Source organism: Zootermopsis nevadensis, unplaced genomic scaffold (assembly GCF_977971745.1).
Source record: "Zootermopsis nevadensis isolate Lab colony 2312 unplaced genomic scaffold, Znev_1.0 Znev_ptg000010l, whole genome shotgun sequence".
Classification (NCBI taxonomy): Eukaryota; Metazoa; Arthropoda; class Insecta; order Blattodea; family Termopsidae; genus Zootermopsis; species Zootermopsis nevadensis.
The window spans coordinates 7,851,588-7,876,526 of NW_028259142.1; the positions used below are offsets into that span (position 1 = coordinate 7,851,588).

Genomic DNA, 24,939 nt, shown 5'->3' on the forward strand with positions numbered 1-24,939 from the left:
TTCATTTTACAATATCCTTGTTCTGACTAAGAATTTCGAGATTTTCGCCAATTATTTCGATGAGAGCCACATCTGACGTGACAGAAATGCTCTTTCTTTTTCGGTTTTTGTTGCTATTTGCGACGCCTACTGGACGGATACAATGTCAGTGTAATCTTCCCAAACACCGGGCAATATCTTCATTACTAAACTCTGGGCTCTGTCCTTCACAGAGATCTGCGTAAAATTGCAGGACAAGCACTATGAATATAAATTACTAATAAAACCAAATGAAGATCATGTAATGTTAGAAACATCTAAGGCCTTCAGCGAAACCCACGCAAGAAGAACAAGAAGAAGCATACATTGTTGCCATTTGATTTAACCCAAGTATGAAGCTCGGAGTTCGAGGCCACGCTTCCACAGACGACACACACTTACAGCTTCGAGAACTGTATGCTCTCTGTCAATTAAACTAACTTAACTCGTTTTATTACATTTAATGAATATTTCGACCCTGAAGGTTCCTGTATTTCATTTCGCTTCGAAAAATAAACAAGCTATGCAATTTTGATCATTAAACAACGTACTTTTTTTTTTTAGAAACTTCAGTCTACAAAATGTAATTGACTAATTAACCGACACACAGGTAAGAGGCCAAGTGATTTATCATCCATCTACCTACTAAAGTACCATACCAACACTAGCTCATTTAGTTACAAAGTAACTAACTTCCTGAAAAAGTCTCAGGCCACAGTCCCATGTAACCACTCAACCAACTAAGTAAGTCGACTGAAGTACTGTTATTTAAAATATGTGTCAGTATCTTATTTCGGATAAAATGAAATCTTCTTCAGCTTGGTCGAGATTCAAAACCAGTCACTAACCGGTAGGCAAAAGAGTGCATCCTTTGGTAATGTTGAAGTCGCGTTTGATTGTTTCCTGCAAAGCAATTTCCACAAAGATGAACTCCCTTACTTGTAAGAACGTAACAGGATAATGAAAATTTCCCACAAATAGGCAAAACTTGATGCACTGCCATTATGTCAATGAGTTATGTTGAAATATGAAATATGTCATTGTCACGTTGTTACATAACGCTTACTGCTAAAAAAAAGAGGAATGCCGAAGACGAGGTCGTGCTTCAGGGGAAGTATGAAACAACCCAAGCGGCCAGTCTTACGTGTGTATATAATAGTTGAAGAGAGACGCGATTCTCAGTTGTTTTGAAGCCTCAGCACGACATGTTCCAGTTTGTATTGGTTGCTTTGTTGGCGTCAACTACAGTCGCCGCACCACCTGCATCTGTAGAATGGCGTGAGTCTAGAAACAGACTGTCTTTTATATGAGACTTATAACAGTGTCTTTTGTTAAGTACGTGTAAAGGTGTGGCAGTGACTAAAAACAATTTTGTCACTGGCTTTAAAATCGCTTCAATTGAGTTGTCAAATAATCAAGTCAAGCACGAAAGCGAAGGTCAATTTGAGAAGAAATATTCATGTTTTAATGTTCAACGAAGCCTTTTTATTTTTAACATAAAACTAAATATAGTAAGCCCACCGGAAGCATGTGCAAAACAACATATTTTCATCTTTCCGATGTTGTTGATGTATATGCTACCGTAAAAGCCCGAATGTTGGCGAAATCTAGGATTTACCAGACAAAACTAGGTTTTATTATACAGTGTTGGTAGAAGCCCGAAAAAGAAAATTCGCTTCTTATTTCGGGGTCATACCAATGGGTGTTGGTAAATGTTAGATTTTACCATAAGCGGGTAGTAAAAGGTTAAGTTAGGTTAGGTTAGGTTAGATGCCTCAGGTTTTTTTATTTCACAATTTTTATATTTCTTGCAATGTTTTTATCTATTATTTTGACTTCTGTTAAAGTTTATTCTAAAATACAACTTAGACAAGGAATGTATGTTTCTAAAGTTGTAATTTATGGAACCGAAAATAGAAAAAAAAAACATCTATAACAAAAGTGAGTTACTACATTTATACCCTTCTCTTTACTTATACCGTATTCTCGTGGAATATGGGGGTTTATCAACAGCGAATGGTAAAACCCCGAAATAAGACGCGAACAGTTCGATTTCGGGTTTTTACCAACAGTGTATCGTAAAACCTAGATTTGTCTCGTAAAACCTATGTTTCAACAACATTCTGGCTTTTACGGTAACATATATACAGTTAAGTCCCAATACTGTACCGCGTTTTAAACTCGTAACTTTATCTTCGCATTGCGCTCACGAAAGCCTGCTATATCACAGAGAATTTCCCGATAAAGCGCCGTCCCCACTAGCTGCCATCCGCCAACAATCGGGCAGTTTTTAAATATTCTGATTAAGCATTATGCCACTTGGTTTCCGCCAGTTACACAGATTAGTCTGTGGAATAAGCAGTTGTAAAAATATTGTTCACAAACTTCTGTGCCAAGAAATAAAATTCAATGAAGTATGAAAACATCTACAGAGCCTTGGTAAGGGGGTCGGATATTTTCTTGGGTTTATGTGTATAAATGACGACACACCACATGCACGCATTGGCAGGTAAAATTCCAAGAATTTTGGTAGAACAGTTACAAATCTAAACATTCTTATGTCTTACAGGGCTAATAGACTCTTTCATAATAAAAGTGTTTTTTACTAATTTTCTTTGACTAACTAACTTCTCGAAAACACTTAAATTTAAATATAATTTCCAGACCTGGTATAGAGTACACAAATATACAGTTGCGTATAATTGCAGTCATTTGCATTTGTGTGACACGGGCAAAAGGCATTGACAATTGTTGCTAAAAGGATACGGGGTAAGACTATATTTAGCTAACTGCATGATGCAGTCAATCGTGGGAAGCGCATAGTCACTCAGTTGGTTGAGAAATGCCCTGCTTTTTGTGAAACCTAAATGTTTGTTTTTATTTTTACAATAATCCGCCACTGGGCAATACGTTGAGTCAGATGATTCCAGTCCACACACTCGCCCTTTTGCTTGAAGATTTTCTCCAAAGCGTTCTCTTCCTAACACATATTTAGACTAGTTTACTTATACCACCCAGCTCATCCTCCTTGACTTTACCATCCTAATATTCTTTGTGCCGGCCGCAGTGGCCACGCGGTCTGAGCCACGGACCTCGTGCGACTGGCCGCTGGGACCGTGGGTTCGAGTCACACTCAAGGCATGGATGTTTGTCCGCGTCTTTCTGTGTTTGTATAGGTAGAGGCCTTGCGTCGGGCTGATCACTCATCCAAGGAGTCCTACCATTGTTCAAATAGATCAGTCGAATAAATAAAAACCTCGACACCTACGGGTAAAAGAGGATGAGAGAAAGAAATAAAAGAAGTTTGTTGAAGTACACCAATTATATGAGAATCCAGATTTTTATATTCAAATATGAAAAATACTGTCTTCTGGGACGCCGCTCCGCGTAGTCTGGTAGAATTTTACCGATGTTTCAGCGGTGCTTGCTCCGTCTATCATCAGGGCGCCAAGATAAGTACACGACGCAACATCCCAGAAGACAGCCATTTCTCTACCAATTGTGTTTTAAAATGGACACGAAGGGCGATGGGAGGATGCGACTTAATAATGCAGAGTCTTTTCAGTAAATAATGAATAAAATTGTATATGATATTCAACCTGAAGATGGTGTATGCAATGTTCAACGCGACATTATAATAGTAACACTTAAATGTTAAGTATAAATCTCAAATAAAACGTTTCCGTGTTTTTGTTTTATACGGTAAGATGGAGTTAAAAGTGCATTGACAATGGCGAGAAATTGTAAAACTTGTCTTGAAGGTCTTTTAGCCAGTATTTCTCTTCGTATCCGTGATTAAACATAAAAATATGCTGTCATTTCTTCCAAACACAGCGATAAATAAAGCGAATCAAGCTCTAAAAAATTAGTGTCATGAGAAAGCTTATGCTGAAATGTAACTAGGTCAGAAATTACAGTTTGTGAAGGTTGGAATGGCACATTACTACATTATACTGTATCTTGTCCTCAGTCTCTAAATCAAATCTCCACCATTACATCCTATTTACTTACGATCCAGTTTAATATCATCCCATCTACTCCCAAGCAATCTCTTTCGTCCAGGTTTTCCGACCATACTGTCGTCCCAATTGTTGTAAATTGAATCGTGGGCATTTAGCAACGTCAGAATGTGCTCGGTGCTACAAATAATTACTGATAAAAAAGTATGTTCAGTGACTGATTCAATCCTCACATTTAATCGTACCTTGATTTCAGAAATTCTAGTAATTCTATGTTCATACAATACTGGTTCTTAGCTTATCTAATAACGTTGTCCCAGACTAAGAAGTTGCATAATGTATAATGTTAATAATTATATCGGCCTATGTAATATTAGGCCTATAAGGCCCATAATAAAGTGATGTTATAATACCTCAAAATCTGAAGAAACATGAGGACATATAGGTCACTATTCGAGTGTGCGTTTGTGCAGCACACCTGTTGCCCGCAGAAAGTGACAGTACAAGTTTCTGGCTGCGTTAAGTAACAGTCCTTGGCATAGTTTAAACAGCGACGGATTTTTTCTACGTGTTAGGAAAGAACAGGTTTGCAAAAGTAAATTCCCCTGTTTCTCTTTTTGCACAAAGTATACGAACATGAAAGGGCAGGACACAAAGACCACATCGTGATCACAAATACGAGGTGCGATCTGAAAGTTTCAAGACTGTGTCAATAGAGGGCGAACCGGATGTAGTACGAGCTTCTGCCGCTAGGGGGTGCGGTCTACATTTATAGTGTATCAGTGTGCCAGCCGGCATCATCGAATTAGCATTTGTTTCTTAGTTACGGGCGTTTTGGTAGTGCATTACACCGACCCTCCTGCGATTGCGGATTTTCATGAACAAAGAGTGTGCATCAAATTTTGCCAAAGACTCGCCAGAACGGCTACGGAAACCTATGAAATGCTAAAGCAAGCATTTGGGGAGTCCGCAATGGATCGTGCACAAACTTTTGTGTGGCATTCACGTTTTAAAAATGGCGGAACCTCTGTCGATGATGACGAGCGTTCTGGACGACCATCTTCGAGCACAACGCCCGAAAATGTTACGAAGATTCGGCAGGCCATTCACGAAGATCGACGTCGTACCATAAACGACTTGTGCGACATTGTTGGGATAGGCTATGGTACCTGTCAGCTGATTCTAAAGGAAGAACTACACATGAGACGCATCATGACAACGCGCCAGCGCACACCGCCCTCAAAGTTCGGCAGTTTTTGGCCTCAAACACCATGGCCGTCATCCCGCACTCTCCTTATTCGCCGGATTTAGCTCCGTGTGACTTCTTCCTCTTCCCAAAGATGAAAATTCAGCTAAAGGGAAGGAGATTTGAGACGATAGAAAAGATTCAGGCAGAATCGCAGATGGTGCTTGACAGGCTGACAAAGAAAGATTTCCAGGGATGCTTCCAGGCTTGGCAGCGGCGCTGGGATCGTTGTGTTCACTCCCAGGGGAACTACTTCGAGGTTGATGGATGAATTTAATACCTGAGATAAGTGTACGGTTTTTTTTTTTATAGGCGCAGTCTGGAAACTTTCCGATCGCACCTCGTACTATACAGAATTCTTATCAGGAAATCTGAAAGAAAGAGATCACTTGGAGTAGATGATAGAATACTGAAATTAGTCTAATTTTGAACGATCTGAGGATGTGGATTGGACTGAAATGACTCGAGACGACTTCCGGAATGCAATCAGCTAAGCACTAACCTTGACCAGATCCAGGTGTATGCACACTCAAGTTCACCGTTTTTCATGCATGATCTTCACATTAATTTTTAAGAAAATCGGAAAATTTTGTTTATAATATTGATGCCTGTGACTGAATACGTGTGAAAGTAATACACAGCAAGTTAACTGGGTTCGAAATATGTAGGATGAAGAAAAATAATTTTGTCTTTATGAACAAGACAGATATGGTATGGTTAAAATAATCTCCAATAAAATGAAAACGAAAATGCTTTTGACAGAATGGATATAAATAAACTTTGGGCAGGATTTCAGATTTTGACAGAGGTGCGTCTGAAGACAGCAATATTCAAACTTTTGGCAATTTAACACAGCAAGGGATATCAATAACACTTAATAAATAACGTAAATGTACTATATGATAACAGCAAATTCTTCCTACACATTGAAGGAAAAAAATACAAATAGGAAAGAAATTACTAACCAAGAATTAAAGCAAAGCTGTAGCCTGTCTTCCACTCTCTTCAATATATATGTATATATAGGCACCATGAAATGAAACTCGATAAAATAAATAAATAATGCCGGCATCATTTTGAATCCCGATTACATACTACGGACAATCCTTTTTGCAGATGATCAGCTCCTAACGGCAAACGCATAAAATGATTTAGAAATTTTGGCGCATAAAATATAAATAATTGTTATTAATTTTAATATGAAAATATCAACTGACAAAACTAAGGTAATGGCTTTTTGTGGTACGGATCATATACGAGCACATGAAAGCATACCAATAGAGCAAGTCTCAAAATTCACATACCTAGGATACACTCGTAGCTACATGTCAGACTAAGATATAAAATAAAAAGTATCACTATTTCAATGTCTCTGCGGTACTATCAGACGAACATTAAACAATAAAAGATAACAAAATAAAATAATACAAGTTTATGGCGATCCCAGCACTCTTGTATGAATCAGAATCTTTGACCATGAAAAGAGCAGATTTTCAAAAACTTCAAACGACTGAAATGGAAGTTTTGAGAGCAGTAGGAGACTATGACTTACTAGACAAAAAGTGAATAGATAATGAAAAAACTTTTGATAAAGAATGATCTGAACGAATATAACAGCATAGACTAAAATGTACACAACATGTTCTGAGTATGGGTGCTAACAGACTACCAAAGGCTGTTCTACAGTATACACTGGAAGGCAAAAGGCAAGTAGGACGACCGAAGAAACAATGGACAGACCAACTACCAATTTAAATTGAGTAGGAATGGATCCCTTGGAACCAGTCCTTGAAGACGACGACGATGATGATAATAACATGGAAACCTACAAATTACCAAAAGTCTAAGTAGGGGTATTCAGTTCTTTCATAAAAAAAATTCTCGAAGCAGTTACAGCCGCGTGCTTCATTCTGCATGGGGAGACGAACAATAACTATAAATACGTAATTGTACGTACAATTTAGTGAACAAACTCAGACTAAGCGCCCGTTATAACACCAGACTTCGAACCGTCGCCATATTTTTGACTAATAACATATGACATTGGTTCATATATAATCTGTAGATGTGTATATGTGCTGTTATGATATAAGATGAGATTGTGATGGCGGCGAGTATGAAGATGACTGCCTTCCAGAATGTTACGCTGTGTAGTCTAGCAGAAATTTTCCAACGTTTTAATCATGCTTAATGCAACTGTAGGATCACTCTGCTAATAGAAGCAGTAATTGCCCCTGAAACATCGGTAAATTTTTCCAGACCACACGATGCAACATTCCGTAAGACAAGTGTTATGTAAGACAAAAATTTCAGAACCTGTTATTAAGTGGCGCTCCTATCACTAACAAGCTTGAAAAACCACTGCCATGTTGGTACTGCTGATGGCAAAAAGGAGTGTCCTCTAAGTGCACAAAAACACACATGGGCATGTTACAACACCTTCAACTCACAGCTTGGAGTAGACTCTTCTTCAGAAGCTAATAATCTCTCAAGCAATAAATAAGTCATCCACTATTTATGGAACCCTAAAAAATATTACCGTGAAGATTTCTATCTTCTGGGTTGTTGCGCTGAATATTCATCGCCCTGATGACGGACACAGTATGACGTCTGAAACTTTGGTAAACATTGACTAGACTACACAGCGCAACAACCCAGAATACAAAAATATCCATACTCACCGCTGTGAAAACCCCAAATCTTAAATATTACCGTGCTCACAAAATCCCGCATACCATGAGCCACATCCTCACATCATGCTTTTAAAGATCCATTTTAATGTAATCTCCTATCTAAGCCAAGCTACGTTATGTCTTTAGGCTTCTCTATTAAAACTGTGTATGCATTTCTGATAATAGCCACATATTTTATTATAAAACAGGGATATGCCCTAAAAAGGCTTATACATGAGTAAGTTTCTGTCAATATTGTAAGATATTGTAGGTGCGTCATATTGTGATTTCATTTAAAAATAGTATTAAAATATATTAAAATTGTCCGTCAATCACAATAAAGTAATATAAGATAATTAAATGGTTAAAATATTATCCTTTGTTCCGTATCGAGTACTCGATTTACATATGGAACATTCTCGACATGTTTCGGCTTTCATAGAGCCGTCATCAGGTGTATGTTATAAACTCTTAATTCAATTACTAATTTTTAATTTTCTTATCATTTCTTCGTTTTTCACATTGTATCAACATTTGTTGTTGTGTTATATATCATTGATACAATCGTATTGTCGGAGTGATGTTAATGCTGCGTATATTGGTCTGTGAATTAAAGGATTCAAAACCATTAATGAAATTGAATATAGAAAACAAAATAAATAAATGAAAGTAAATGTATAAACTTACCAGAGAAGTAATATCGAAGTTGTAAGAGGAGAGATCAGAAGTACATCGTATCGGAGCGAGGTTGGTTATTGACTGCGGTGTTATTGGGTGAAAGGCGGTTTGTCAGGGTTGGGGTCAAGGTACTGGAGTGCATTAAAAATGGGGTTGTTAAGCAAAATGTTATTATCATTAAGGCATATGTTTTGTTGACGGACAATTTTAATATATTTTAATACTATTGTCAATATTGTAGTTGTTCCTCTGTGGAAATGTTGTTCATCTGTTACAGCGGATATTTTCGAGCCCTGCCCTCGTAATAGTCCTGACTTCGAGGGCTGTGCTACGCGCAACATACAGAGGGCTTTGGTTAAGTTCAGTGCTGGTAAGTGTAATAACACAAAACATTTGTTTCGCAAGCATTGTGATTAATATCTGCGATATTTGTGAAAGCGGCTTGCATTCCCTGTTTACAGGAGTGCCTGCACTGGGTGTGCCCCCTTTAGACCCCCTGTTTGCTCCCGAGGTGCTGCTGAATTACAAACGAGGCGACGCGGTGGGGAATATGGTTGTCAAGAACACCAACTTCTACGGATTGAAGGACATTGAAATTTTGGACTTCAGGTTAGATACTGTACCTCCTGGGCGTCGTTAAACATGTCAATAACAGCCGGGTCCGACGAGTCGCCCACCGGTTGAAACTGGACCTCAAGGTTGCCGGCCAGGGCTTCCGCTTTCTCGGAGTCCGAGAGAGCCAGCAAGGGGGGCGAAGGAGTAAGGACTCGCATCATCCGCTTTGTCATCTTCCATAGCGACTGGTCCTCGCTGTCTAAAGATTCCAGCGTATCGCTCCACTGTTCGTTCCTCCACTCGTTGAGTCGATATGTCACCAACCTCTGGGGGCGGTTAACCCGAGCTTTCAGAGCGGGGTCCCTCGTGACCTGACACTGTCTTCTCAGCCGGTTCTTCAGGCGCATTTCATTATGTATACTAGCGAGCAGAGGAGGCCCCAGGTGCACAAGGGGTCGATGCTTGAGAGCAGATGCCGCTGTGGCCCCATGGATGGCGCTGGTCAGCTCCTCGACGTACTCGTCGATTTCCTACTCGTCGTTTACCACGGGATTCCTTGGGAATCTGCTTTCGAGGCAAGCTTGGAATACACCCTAGTCAATTTGCGTGAAGTCGGGGCGGTCAAGTAGATTCTGAAAGAATTATCGGCACGTAATGTTGATGAAGACAGGCAGGTGATCTGGGCTGAGTGCGGAACGGAGAGTCAGATACACCGGTTGGACGAAGTCCTTGACGACTACAATCTGAAGGACATCGGGTGGTCCGTTGTGTGTGTAATGAGCCGTCGATGGAGAGTCCGGCCCGTAGATCAAGAAAGAGTTTCTGTTAGCGTAATCCCGCAGGAGCGAACCCCTTCAAAGATCAGATTAGAATTACAGTCCTTGTGCTTCGCGTTGAGGTTACCAAGACTGTGATCCCCCTGCTCAAACACTCGGTCAGGTCCGACTCGGTCCAGGGCCGCGTGGGCGAGACGTATGCCGCCGCGAGCTTCACTGTACTGGTCGCCATCACTAGGCGAAATGGCGGGTGGCCTCCAGGTGCTGTAGACCCGAGAATGGCACAAGATAATGATCTGTGCCCCTGCGGACAAGGATCGCTGTGCCTCCCCCGGCGTCGGGCTGTCCGTCCGGTGGTAAACATAGTTCGCGAACCTTAGGGCCCGACCCGATGCTAGGTGCGTCTTATTCAGGAGGCAAACATCGACTCTGTGTCCACCGAGGAACTGTTCCAGCTCCAGTTTTTTGCCGCAAACACCATCGACATTCCAGAAAGCGGGCCTCTAGATTGCTGTTTATATCTACCGAAAATAGTGCCCTTTCATGTACGGCCTTTGGCCAGTAGGGAATACGGACGCACTCAATCTAGTATCATTTGTACGGAAACGCAGCACCTGGAACAAAGGGATCAAATCATTTTATCTAGGTCCGGGCAATCAGCTGCTGTCATCTTGAATGACAGTATCCCTCCACTCTTTTTCATTAACCCGTCTCCACGTCACGTCTTCCTAATGGCGGCCACTCTTCAGTACTATGTTCTTCCTTCATGTCGCTTAACCTCACTTCAGTCCTCTCCGTCCTGCTATCAGGAAAAGCGATGTTGAATCGTACTGGTCACCAAGTAAACTAATGAGGGGTTTCCATACCTAATTCAGCATGAATCCACCGTCTCTGTTAAAATTATCGGGGTGCAGTGTAATTTCAATGGCCACATTTACTAGTCTGTCCAGATATCCTGTGCTCTTAGCTAGTATGGTGGTTTCCCAAAATCAATTTTATGGCCAAATTCCGAGCCGCGAAGGCCTCAAGTCTTATACATAGAAGCTGTTTAAAACAAGTAGAGGACTCTCCCGTTCTATATAGGCTAACTCCTATAAAATATTCGGTGACCATATGAATTAATATTCATTAAATTCATTATGATTATTCTTGTGATAATCACAGAATCTTATAATAGACAACATTTAACTTATCTTCTGCAGGGCAAACCTGAGCGATTCGTCAAACCTGGTCTTCGATATCGATTACCGTTTGCCCACTGCGCTCGCCGAGGGGGAATACAAGGCCCAGGGCAAGATCGTCGGCTTCACCTTTGGTGGCAAGGGCGTGTACAACATAAGCATGAGTAAGGATGCCGTTAGAGTCAGAAGTTAGGGGTCTAGGACCTGGAGTAACTAGTTGTTTATTTTAACGTTGTGCGATGCAATATGGAGAGTTCTGTCACTTTAACTTTAGCTTACAACTAGCTAAGAACTACATAACTCCTCCTTTAGAAGCTTAGTTTGTCAAGAAATCCCCTGCATTTAATGAAATTCAAAGGTTCATTATAGCCGTCATAAAAGGCCTCTACTGGCTCCTGTTCTGAGCCAACAAATCCAGTCCACATCTTCATACCTTGTTTCTTTGGTATTATAACCTACGGTGACCACGTTATTGGCCGGGCACCGACACTAAAATATATCGATTATGATGGTTTTCAGGTGATGTGACCGCCACATGTGGGGTTCGCGGTGATCTGGTCACCATTGACGGCGAGCAGTACCTAAAGGTGCGACATGTGACCGTGTATCCGGAGGTGGGAGACATGAAGTTGTACATCTCCAATTTCTTCAACGACAGCGATGAGCTCAGTGAGTACATGCAACTGCCATACCTCGCGTCTCTATCGATGCCTCATCCTCCTGTCCTTGTTTGTCAGCTGTGTCCACTTCCCTTTTATTCTTATTCTTTTTTGTCTGTATCTCCTTTTCCTGTTCTACTCATTTCATTGTTTCTTGTAAGATACGTTTATTCTCTTCTAGCTCCTGAATTTTCTTTTGCTTCTTGTTTTGTTGTCCTGCTATTTTCCCTTTCACTTCTCTCTGTCCTATTTATTACACTTTCCGTCTACTGTTTCTATTTTTCTTGCGGCTTTTTCTGTCGAGCGACGGATTTGTGTCCGGTTCGGAACTTTGGATGTCCTGCCTGAGGTTGTCTGTATCCATACTCAAATATGCTGAAATATTGAAGGTACAAAGTGTCCTTTTTCCCTTTGTATTTTTATTTACGTGGGTGATACATGCCAATATTTAATAACATATCGAATTAATCGTGTGCCAAGTTGGTACAGGCAGTTAAAATTGTCTCTGCTAGATGGCACCGGTGTGTAGTACTTATGTCACAGTAAAAGTTTATTTTCAATAATTACATTCTTCTTGGCACTTTGCACCTCACACATTTCATTGCCTCGGTTACTGCAGGTAAAGGCTTAAGAAGAGGCTATATCGCTTCCTTAGCTTGATGACTTGCAAATTTTCAATCCTTTGGTCGATACGTCAGTGAAATATTTCTACAATATTTTTCTTTGTGAGGCTAATAACAAGACAACATGTTTTATGTATTTAGAACCTAACAGTACGGTCAACTAGGCATGACATCCTCCGCCTATTATGAAAGCAGAAAGTCAATTACCCTGTTCACAATAACTCTTCTTTAGCGCCTACCATGAATCACACAAATCAGATCCACAACTCCAAACCCCATTTCCCAAAGATCCAATTTGATATCAATCTACGGTTAGTCTTTATAATGGTCTCCGTCCTTCAGGCTTAGCATCCAATAATTTGTTCGCACTTCTCATTACCCTTATGAGAGCTACATGACGCGCCCATCTAATTCTCAGCGATTGAATGCGACGCGTAGCATATCTCTTTACTCCCACGGTTCATAGATGGCGGAGAATATTTCGCAAATTAGTGAGGGAACAGACCGCCTACCAGTTCGACCGTGATTTCTCCGTTATTCCACAGCCGGGGCTAAAGGAAAACTCAGCAGTTAACAGTCCCATACCTATTACTAGCGTTCGAATACAATTTAATGTAACTAATTATCTAACTATATTACTTACGGAATCGGAAGGTTTATCACCGAATTAACCAAAGCCTTCCACCGGACCTTGTCCTAGGCCAACAAATTCTAGTCTCCTTCAACTCCTATCTCCCATAGATCCCGCATGAGATTATTCTCCCATCTACGTCTAGGTCTCCCCAGCGGTCTCTTCCCCTCAGACTTCCCATCCAATACCCTGTGCACACCTCTTGTCCCATCCATGCGCGCTACATGCTCCGCCCATCTCTTTCTTCTCTACTTAATCACCCTGACAATATTGGGGGAGCAGTACAGATTTTTAAGCTCATCATTATGCAGTTTTCTCCATGCCTCATCGTCTTCTCTCTTAGGCCCAAATATGTCCTCAACACCGTATTCTCAAACACCTGCAATCCCTGCGAGTGAGTGACCATGTTTCGCACCCATACCAAACAACAGGCAAAATTATTTTATTGCTTTAAATTTTAGGTTCTTAGAAATCAGACGGGAAGACAAAATATTTTGAACTGAGAAGTAGCAAGCATTTCCAGAATTTAATCTCCTCCTAACGTCCTCATGAGTGTCATTTTGTTTTGTTATTGTTGTTCCCAAACATTTGAACTCTGTAACACTTTCAAAGGGTTTATTAGCCAACCTAAGATAATTCTACCCGCCTCTCTGCTGACGACGAGATACTAACATGTACTTAGTTTATTTCTGAATTTACTTCTAGCCCCAACTGTCTACTAGCCTCTAGTAAAACTTCTGCGTTCCTCTTTATTGTACTTATATCGTCCCCCAATAAATTAACGTCATCAGCATATGCCAATAGCTGATGTGTCTTATTCAATTGCAAACCCTCCTGCCTATCTTGGACTTTCCTGATAGCATATTCTAGCGCAAAGTTAAAGAGCAAGGGAGACAAAGCATCTCCTTCTTTTAGACCGTTCTTGATGAGAAATATCTCAGATACATATTTACCTACTCGAATTTTGCTATAGGTTTCATTTAAGCACATTTTTATTAGACTCACTACCTTCTTTGGTATACCAAATTCAATAAGAATATTATATAACACCTCTCTCTTCACAGAGTCATAGGCTTTTTTGAAATCTATAAATAATTGATGTACGGTCGCACCAAACTCCCATTTTTTCTATAGTATCTGACGAATGCAAACGATCTGATCAATCGTTGATCTGTTTAGTCTGAACCCACACTGATGATCCCCAATAATTTCATTCGCATATGGGGTTAATCTTGCCAAAAGAATGTTAGATAGAATTTTGTACGAGATTGATAGCAGAGAAGGTTCTCGGCAATTACCAAACTCAGTCTTGTCCCCCTTCTTATGAATAGGAATAATTATGGATTCCTTCCATTGTTGTGGCTTCTCTTCCTTATCCAAAATTAACTTTATAAGCTTATGGATTCTCATATGCAACCCTTTGCCACCCGCTTTAATTAATTCAAATGGAATGTGATCAATTCCTGGAGATTTATAACTTTTCAAGTTCCCAATGGCTAGTTCCACTTCATCTAAGCTAGGTTCTGGTACTAACAGTTCAGCTGTATGTATTTTAACCTGTCTAACATCATGATTCTCATGAACATTTAAGAGCTGGCTAAAGAAACTTTTCCATCTATTCACAATTTTCATTGGATCTGAAAATAAATTGCCATCAGACAGTTCCTGTTGGAAAGTGAGCCAGAAAAATTTGAACTTATAAAAATTCATTGAAATCTCCTAGCAGAATTTTCATGCGATACTTGTCAAATGTATCAAATACCGATTCTAGATCTTCATAGATGCTATCCATAATATAATCACTTTTGCTCTCAGTTGCGGCATGAACATTAAGGACAATAATATCGCACCATTGTCCTTCTAGAATTATGTAAGACAACCGGACACTAACAAATTCTACTCTCTTAACTAGTGCCCCAGTAATGCTACGAACAAAAAACTGCCCCAAACTGATCATTCCCCTTTGCATAGAAAAACGTAAACTTCTTTACTCTGTTCACGCCCTCCCCCACCCATAACACCTCCTGCACTGCCAATAAATCTAATTTATAATTCCTTAATTCCCTACGCACTGATTTCAGTACCCGCGCCCTGTAGAGACTCTTAACTTTCCAAGTTCCAAATCTCAAATCTTTTTCAATTGCCTTGGTCGTACCAAAGAGTCCGTCAGGTCCCGATGCTTGGTATAATTTTAGCGACAATTTACAGTTTTTACGGTGGAAGTTTGTTAGTCTCACGCCCAACCCTCAATCTGGATGAACACCCCTTATCGGCTGTTCGCGACTGCTTATTTAATAATTTCTCAGTTAACCTCCATAACTGGAGGCTGTTCTCTAACCGCAACCTGTGGACGCGCCACGCCGTGATGACTGGAACCGCCTAACCTGGACAAACTACTGTAAGAGAGAGTTAAGTGAATACACTGACCGCAATACTTTTTGCCCGGTAAAATTTTCAAGCAGAAAGTTAGGAGCGGGTTACTTACACGATAGTAGGATTTAAAGTTTTCAAGGCGGCGAGTCAGAAGATGGCTTTCTTCTTGGTTGTTGCACCGTACCATCTGATAACTACACAGCGCAGCAACCTAGAAGACGGCGACATCGCCTTGCCGATGGAGGCAGCAAGGAGGTAAACTTCTACCAGACTACAGGCGCAACAACCCAGAAGACAGCCATCTAACATATACGATAGTTTTCATATTTCGTCGTCTGGCAACAAGAAGTATAGTTCATGCAAAGAATATTTGATCCGATGTATACTTCCGTAGCAAGTGGTGATAATCTTTGCTAGTAATTTTTAAAATGAAAGTTCAGTAGCTGATTACATTAATCACAACTTAAAATAAATAGTGCGTTGGGATTGAAACCACAGCGACCTCCATGGAGAACGATAACCTGCATATATCTTACGTCGTCTTATTTCATATCCTCTTCTCTTGAAATCCAAGCTCATTCACAATGTTTGTTAAGCTGGTGCTATTGCATTTGAAATTAATCCCGTCTCTTAATTTTAGAATTAGTTTAGAGATAATAAGGATCATTGAATTCATGGACCATGTCCGTCGCCTGTGGTATTAAAAAGAACACGACGTTTCGGAAGTTTGGTCCGACAGAAGGCTCGATCACTGGACAATCGAAGTCAGTAAATTACATTTATATAATCGCCTGAGATGATGTTACGTCGACAGGAGATAGTAACAAAATTACAACAGATCTCAGGTGATTATGTAAATGTAGTTGTACTGACTTAGGTTTTACAGTGAATGAGATTAGCTCTTTCTTTCGGACCAAACTGAGTAGTTGCCTATATTCACTTTTTAACCTGAGGACGGATGCAGATTCAGCTTCCTAAACGCAGTGTTCTTTTTGAAAACACAGGCGATGGACATAATCCAATAATTTAGAGATCCAAATTGTAACACAACACCATCAGTACTCTTTAAAATGGACTAGTTTAGAGGTATTTTCCAATGTTTTTTCTTGTACATAATATTCATTAACTGTACCGAATGACACACTTATCAAAATCATCTACGTCTGTCACACATTCTGGAAATTTGTGTGTATTGCTGGGCATAGTGAATAAAGTTCTTACTTTTTCTGCTGTCCTAAAATTCTTCTTATCTCCGTTATGGAAATTTTAGTTGCCTCTTCCAAACTCTTTTGCACTTTCAAAGGGGTTTTTTGTCAGCTAATGTTCGAGCGCGTGTCACGTTGCCTCCTGGTTGTCTTTATTCGCGAAATTGTACACATTCAGGACATTCTCCCTCGTTTGCCCCCTTTCATTGAGGAATTCGGTTTTGGACGTGTTGTTCTCATAAATGACATGACATAAAACTCGCTCCTCTCACTTTTCATTCGTATACCTGTAATTTGCTTCTGACAGTGGTGTTCACAAAAAGCTCTTCAGAGGAATTTCTCGGTTTGAAGGACAAAACAAAACAAACAACCTGCCCCTGGAACCTCACGTGATACAGAGAAGGTCACTCCAGTCAGCTTCTTCGCGTGCTGCATTACTAGCAGACTGAAAAACGTCTTGCTTGTCTGACCTATACCTTAAGCGTAATATTTCATACAACACTAAAACTATTATAAAATAATGACAGTAATAACAAACCACATAAATTAATAATGATACTGCAAACGGTAACAAATATGTGTGGGAAGTATCTTTGTACTAAAAAACAATGTTTTCCAGTCAGGAATATTGAAGTTAGACAACTTTGTAAATTTTAATCTTTGCGTCTTAAGATAACAGAGAGTAAGACAAAGAATTCTGAACTGTGCGGCAGCAAGCATTCCACGAAATTAATCTGCACATAACATTCTCGTGGCTGCAGTTCTAATTTATTAACGTCGTTTCCAAATACTTGAAAATTGCCACGTTTCAATGTATTTATTTAGGTACCTCTGTACGATGACATTACCCTGCAGTTTGGTAACAAGACATGAACATGCACTTTTGTTTCTCTCCTCTTACCTGTAAATCAATTTTTTATTAGCATCTAACAGAGTTTGTGTATTTTATTTTTGTGTGTTTGCCCAATAAATTAGCATCATCAGCAGCAAAAACCAGAATTTGTTGTGTCCTGTTTAATTTCATTCCATTTTTTGTTTCTTCGATCTTTCTAATGACGTATTCTAAAGGAAAATTTGAAAGCAACCGAGATAAAACATCTCCTTGTTTGAGACCACTTTCGATGGGAAAATCGGTAGACAAATATTTGCCTATACGGACATTACTGTAGGTTTCAATCAAAAATATTTTAATTTGCCAAACAAATTTCACTGGTGTACCGAGTACAATGAGAGTCTTACACAATACTTCCCTATTAAATAAACAATACGTTTGTGAAGTTCATAAAAAGTACCTGTACAGCCCCACTATACTTCTATTTCAGTTTATTTCCTAACTAATGCAGCATACCTAATCAGCAGTTGATCGATTACATCGAAATCCATACTGATTATCTACAATAATTTTGTCTACTGTACGAGTTAATAGTGACAGAAGAATGTTTGATAAAATTTTGCGTGTAGTTCACGATTACTGCGTTCAGTTTCATAGCCCTTCTTATAAATATATACGAGCACAATAGTAGATTCCTTACACCGCTCCGATAATTCTTTATTACATACAGAGTTAACAAATTAGTGTATCTCAGAGCCTGCATAAATCACGTCTGCCACAGTTTTTTCAATTGCTAGTTTTCATATCCTATCACTTTTTTAATAGCAATCTTAATCTCGAGGAACAAAGTTAAGGCACTAACGACTGTATGCATTTTAGTCTGAGTAACTTAACTAATCCAATGTACATTCAATAGACGGCAGGAATTATTATTACGCTATACAAAACACTGTAGGAATCGACAATCAGATCACCATTCCCAACTTTCACTAAGTTCTAGGTTTGTAGCCCTTCTGCAATTCCTTATTCCTCTATACAGATCTATAATATTTTTATTCTTGTTATTTGTTTCAAGCTCAATAACCGTTTAGAGCCCTGCAGTAAGTATATGTACCACCTGCTTAAACAGTTAGTAATTCTGCATTTTGTGTTAATGGATTTCGTATGACACTGAAAATAAACAGCGATTGTTTTCGTAAACAGTATTAATTGATTCATCTTTGTAATTGTTATAGGTTGAGTTTCCTTTAAAGTATGGACTTAAATCTTTAATATCACAGGGACGAGATTTGGCATTAAATGGTTAATTTGGTCCTTGGTTTTGAAAATTCTGCTAGTTTGGCTTGGATTCTGCAACCATTGCAGTTTAGCCTGCTTCCATAAATGTAATTATTTTGAATATTCTTCGTCAAACCATGGTTCCGCTTTAAATCATGAAGATGCAGAATCAGTTTAGCGGAAATGTTGATATTTAATATTTACCAAAAACCTTTTGAAGTGCACATTATCTTGTCGGACTTCCAAAGCTGCAAACCGGACTCAGATTCCTTTTGTTTTTTCTGCCCGTTACTTTTCACACATTGTGTCCATTATCTGTTCACTTCAACAACATGTTTCGAACCAATGTGACCATCATCAGGTCTAACTCCAACCTTCTATGCCATTACACTAAGGATCTCCTCCATGATGTGAAGAAATAATGATAACCATGTATTAAAATATTTATAACTTATTAATTTGTATAAAATTTAAAATGCTAAAATGATTATCAAGATTTTATAATCTTTTTATTTTTTTATGATTATGGAAAACGCAGGTTTTAGTCGTTATTCACTACAGATTACTGGGTAATAAATTGGTTGTGTTCTTTGTTTTACTGTACTATGATATAAAAGTTACTCATGGCATTACTCACTATTTGAAATTAAGATTCTGATGGTGGTAAATATGGCGTCACGTCTGTGCTCTGATGCCATGTAGTTTTGTGGGTGGTTAATAACATTTCGGAAAAATGTAACGCCTCCATCTTCAGGGTTAAAATTTGAGCAGAAGATGAAGGCGATACCTTGCTCCGAAACGGTGATAACCATGTATAAGTCTACACAGAGTTACATTCCAGAAGTCTGCAAAAGACAAGTAAATAAATACTTGGTTTATTCACATGTACCGACCAACCAGGTGATTGGTTAGTATTCCAATCTCGTATTCGGAAGGTCCCTGGTTCTAATCGACACACGAAAACCGGACACCCGGTGCCTATCTTGTCGTTTTGCTCAGTGTCACCTGACATGTCGGGAAAATTCCTTAAATTAGACCAGTACCACTTTCTTCCACTTTTTTCAAAATTCATTTTTCGACAAAATTTCTTTAATTGATGCAACATAGTCTAAGCAGTAGAAAGAGTCCTTAAATAAATCATAAAACACAGAAGATGATACAACGATATATATTCTCTGTAGTTGATGAATCTTTTTATGCACCGAATATGTATAGTGTAAGGACCACTGCCATCGGGTGCAAACCCAATTGCAGTAAATAAATAATAATAATACATGAACTACGGAAGAGCGTTTCGCCGTGAACGGGCGGCAACTTCTCCGCCGCGGGTGTTGTGCGGTGAACGTATGCAACCAGGGTGTACAATAAATACGCAGGCCGGGGTGCGGAATAGCACAAGACACGAATGAAATTTAGTACTTTCCGTCGTGAGATCCTCGTCATACTCTTGATGATCTATGATCTGATGCACTCACGGTGGTTTATTGAAGAAAACACCAACGTTTCGAGAACAATCTTCGTTCTCGCCCGCAGGGTACAGAACCCTGAGGACGAGGTAGTCAAAGAAGAGTTCATCATACTCTTGGTAGCAGCTAACATAGCATTTTAAATTCTGTCTATTTACATGCATTTATTTTTTACGTACAATCAAATGATGTGAGGGGGTGAATAAAAGAACTCGATGCAACCTTAATTTTTGAGGAAAAAAAACGTGCAAATAAATCAGTTTAGAGACGCATGGAATGAAAATAATTAAAATTACAGAAGAAGTTGTGGAAAACTTAATCTGTTTAAGTTATCGGAGGGTTGAATGATGTTAGTGATTCCATAGGAGAGACCAGGGCAGAACAGGATATCGGCTTTACTTTGTCTGCAATGCGTTGCAATCTATCGGGACCGGGTGAAATATCATTAGCATACAGCACAGGATCATGTCATGTCAGTCAGCGCCATTTTGTGGTTGCAGTTTCTGAATTAATCACCCATGCTGGATTTTGCACCTACATTTTACAATTTTCTCTCAACTTCCAGTGAATGTAAGTTCTTTTTATTATTCATACCCACTTTTTTGAATGATGCATGTTACAAGGTGTTTTCTTGAAAGTCTTAAACACAATATATATATTTATTTTCATGATGTTATTTTTGGTGGGAAAATCCAAATTTGAAATAGTATACTCGGGGGATGATGGGGTAGGGCAGAATGGGGTACCCAGAGAAGAGGATTAATTGACAAGTGCCTGTAAAGTGACGATGTCTATTCGCAGTCTACTGAAGGGTGGATCCGGTATTCGTCTTCCTTGAAATGGGCCCATATCTCATAAGCAGGTGTTGGTAGTCACGATGATGAACAGATGCACACGTGTGCCGTTTGCATTAGGCTTAAGTAGACTTCAAATATGTAAAGTTACGTCATTTTAAATTGTATTACATCATTTTTATATCCTACGTCATAAGTAGTAGATAATCTGTGTCTTCTTGCAACTGTTCAAACTTATATCAACCATACACATTCTTGCCCTGGGTACGGGGAAAAATGGGGCAAGTTACATTCTTCTATAGAAATTAATGTTTAAAAAACTACAACTCTTAGAACTAAACTAATAAATGATTATAAATCTCAAATAGACAATAAATCCACACATGTTTTCTCCATGTGTTTATCTTTATTATTGTCCCTTCCACATGCCTCCAAAAATTAAGTTCCCCGATCTGCTGTGGTCTCCCCTGCATATTTCTCCCTTCTCTCCTTCTCTACTCGTAATTGATTAAATGAATATCATTATTCTAATTATGTAAATTCTCTGTTTTAGTACTTTCTTTAATTTGCATATTTACTAATAATTTCAATCTAATCGACTTTGTTTATTGTGATTAAACATATTTATATATTTAGTAGAAATTTGCCTTTGTGTATAAATATCCCCTAAACTCGTGTATTTTTTTTATAATCTCTTTTATTAACTTTTTGTTTTCATTCCTCTCTTCTTGTGTTCTCCTCTTGTGACGTATTTGTAATTGACCTTCTGACTGCGATGCAGCACACTAATAATGAAGAACTTAATTGAATTTAAGGTTGGGTAGTGAATTTTCTGTCAGTGACTACTGAAAGAACCTGAAGTCCCGACCTTATTAATAGTTATATGAAGACTGGAAAATTTTAAATTTTAGATGTAGAACGTTTTATTCACGCCTGGTTGTAATTATTTTTACGAATATACAGTAAGCATGTTTCGAAATTAATATTTTATGCAGTTCGTACATATCTTCGGCAAAAAGGTAGGTCATTGTATATTGTGGAATACTATTAAATGACCGTATATATTTTGCCATCAATGAAACAACGTAGCTACGTCCTTATTCACATTTTCGCTGGCTATTTCACGTAGACACCCTCATTCCTGATTTGTGACATTGGACTAACATTTTACAGATGAAGCCGCCTTGCAGTTCGCCAACCTCTACTGGCGGCCGCTTTACAAGGAGTTACTTCCCTACGCAGCAGAGGGATGGGATCAGTACTTGAGGGGACTGTTTAACAAGATGTTACTGAGGGTTCCTTTCCGGATTTTATTCCCAGAGAATTAACAACAAGCAGTAGAAATGGTACGGCGTTAAGTTGCAAAGCCTACAATTGAAATTACATTATACTAGGCCTGAAAGACTAAAAAACTGTACGGATTCTAAATATGTACACTAATCTCTGTGTATAATCATATTAAAATTATCATACTCGTCTTATAAAGTTACAAACGGATTCTGACGTTTCTACCACGCCTGAAAACATTACTGGAAATCACTTTCCATAATTAATTTGAATACTGCCGCCAGATTTCTCTAAATGTCTTCGAATTACACAAAATAGACACTTTCAAGGACGGTTTTAGTTCTAGTAACACTAAAAATACGTACTGGGGGAATGAGGAGATTAGGGGATTACAGTAAATATTTAACCATTGGCGATTGTTTCCTGACCAGGAAATCTTTCCAGAAAGCACAGATTGTGAAGAAATGCTGTTAAGAAACACAGCTCACTTGTTAGGCTAAAGGTTAGGTTACTTTGGATAAATCTATATAATTTCGAAACAAAATAGCTGCAAAAACATAACCAAAAAGGAACATTAACAAAATACTCCCCCCACGGCATGTAGGTGGCTGGGGGCAGAGATAGTATACCTCCTGTTCATTCTTGACCTAGGAACTACGTAGGTGTGAGTAGTCTGCGTCACGCCTTGGCAGATTTTACCCCTGGGAAATACCCCGGTATACATTGCAGATGTTGCTGGGTGGGCTCCAGAGCCGGTAGGAACTCAGAAAATAGCGAAAAATTTTCTACCGCTGTCGGGAATCAAAGCCCTGTCGTCCAGTACGTATTCAGTTACTATACTGATTGACCTAACCTGGCTCCAAAAGAAACAAACGTTTCGGATATGATCGTCACATGAACTTGGCCTCCTGTTTTTTTCCAGTAACTGCTTGAACAGGGAATATAAGCTCACAATACTTTATAATAAACCATCATCTACTTTACAAAATACAATATCATGCAAATTTACAAAATATATAAAATCTCTGTGCAATATATATATGTGTTTAACCTAACATGTTTTCAAGGTATCCGCCCTAATTTTCCCCCTCAATATGACAGCCACTACACAGACCTGAATTTGACAGGCTACTCACAAAGTTGGTATACTTCTCTTAAATATCAATAACTTGCTGAGTAGCCATACTTTTCTGCTTGTATTATTCATCTTTATACTGTTACTAGGGAATGGTTAGGTTGGTCATGCCGAAACCTCACCTAAAATTTTGCTCATCTACAGAGCCCATCTAGTAATGATTGTACACAAAATTTTAGCTGCTGATACGCTGTGCAAGGGTGCGAAAAAATGCTCAAAGTTGGTATGTATATTTAAAATTCGCTCCACCGCGCATGCACGTGACAGTAGCGCGCCATTCACTGGTACATTGCAGTGGAGGGCGTGGGCCAGGCGCTGATAGGGCAGTGAAAGATTAGTCTCCGCGGAGCTAGAAGCTTAACTATTGTTGTTTGCGCGTAGTAGAGGAGGTGTTTTAGTGACATTGTGATTACCAGATCTTTCAATGCACTGTGGAACGCTGTCAACGTTTTGCGACTTGCAGTGCAGGTCTATGAAGGACGCAATATTACAGCCAGGCCACACAACACGATTGAAGACCAGCAGATGTGTGATCTTCTTGATTTCTAATACAAAATATACTGGAGAAATACCCGTCAAAAATAGCAACAACAATAATTTTTTTAAAACCATTCCCATTCATTGCACATTACACCGCAGACTCAATGAAATTTTATGAAGTTAATTTCATCAATTTTCCCTTCCCCGTCGAAAAAAATTGATAGGTAGTGTTGGACCCTGCCGCAGTTATTTTCGTGAAAACGTCAATCGAATTTTTTGAGTTCTTGAGATACACACTTGGAGCCCAGGATGAGTTGTAACATATACTTTCTTCTAAAAAACAAAAGAAAACAAAAATTCAAAATTTCATCTATCGAACTATACCTTATTACATATGAAGAAAAAATTCATAAATGTTCTTTTATATTATTTTTTCTTAACGAAAATATTAGTTAATAATTAATAGTTTAACTTAGGGATATTGTAAATATAATCATTTTTATAAATTATTATTTCTTAATTGGTAAACATCCATACTTAACCCAGGCTCGTCACATGCCGCCTGAGTTGTCAGAGCGCGCTTACGTTGCCTATAGTCGCGGCAGTACTGCGCGTTGGTTTTGGGTCAGGGTCCGGCGTTTTCGGTGTCATTCTCTTTGGAATTTTGTGCTCTATGCATTCGTGCTCGATTTTTGTAATTCTGAATTTACTTTGCTCTCATATATCGCGACAATTTAAAAAATCGGGAAATTTTCAAACTTTTTCAAATTCACAGCCTCGTATCTTTTTGAGTTTTTGAGATACACACTTGGAGGCCAGGATGAGTTGTAACATATACACCCCTTTTCAAAACAACACTTGGTTCACTCAGATCGGATAATTAGTCTCTGAGATATGATCCCGTTTCTGTTAACAAAGATTGAACTCAAATGCAAGCGCAGTGCTGGTGGAGTTGAACCTGTATCTGCAATTCTGTAGTTCAGTGGAGGGTTCAAAGAAAGAATAACTAAACACTTTCATTGCATTTCAACAATGGGTTCATGTCTCTTATCCCCTGAACCATAGGCTAATCCTCCAGACAGAAGACATTC

At 39.0% G+C, this 24,939-nt stretch overlaps 1 protein-coding gene across 1 annotated transcript; it reads left to right on the forward strand.

Moving 5' to 3' along the window:
• The first annotated feature begins 1,137 nt into the window (after window positions 1–1,137).
• LOC110832234 (circadian clock-controlled protein daywake-like) lies at window positions 1,138–23,270 on the forward strand. The gene is made up of 6 exons (XM_022069059.2): window positions 1,138–1,296; window positions 8,851–8,943; window positions 9,035–9,182; window positions 11,107–11,249; window positions 11,605–11,754; window positions 22,120–23,270. Exons 1-6 carry the CDS (start codon window positions 1,224–1,226, stop codon window positions 22,272–22,274), a joined length of 762 nt encoding a protein of 253 aa, XP_021924751.2. The 5' UTR covers window positions 1,138–1,223; the 3' UTR covers window positions 22,275–23,270.
• Window positions 23,271–24,939: the final 1,669 nt, after the last annotated feature.

Bases quoted from the DNA above. Each gene is read 5' to 3' on its own strand.
- LOC110832234 (XM_022069059.2), top strand. From the start codon at position 1,224: ATGTTCCAGTTTGTATTGGTTGCTTTGTTGGCGTCAACTACAGTCGCC. The intron at 1,297-8,850 runs GTGAGTCTAGAA...CATCTGTTACAG, and splicing joins ACCTGCATCTGTAGAATGGC to CGGATATTTTCGAGCCCTGC. The intron at 11,250-11,604 runs GTAAGGATGCCG...GATGGTTTTCAG, and splicing joins CGTGTACAACATAAGCATGA to GTGATGTGACCGCCACATGT.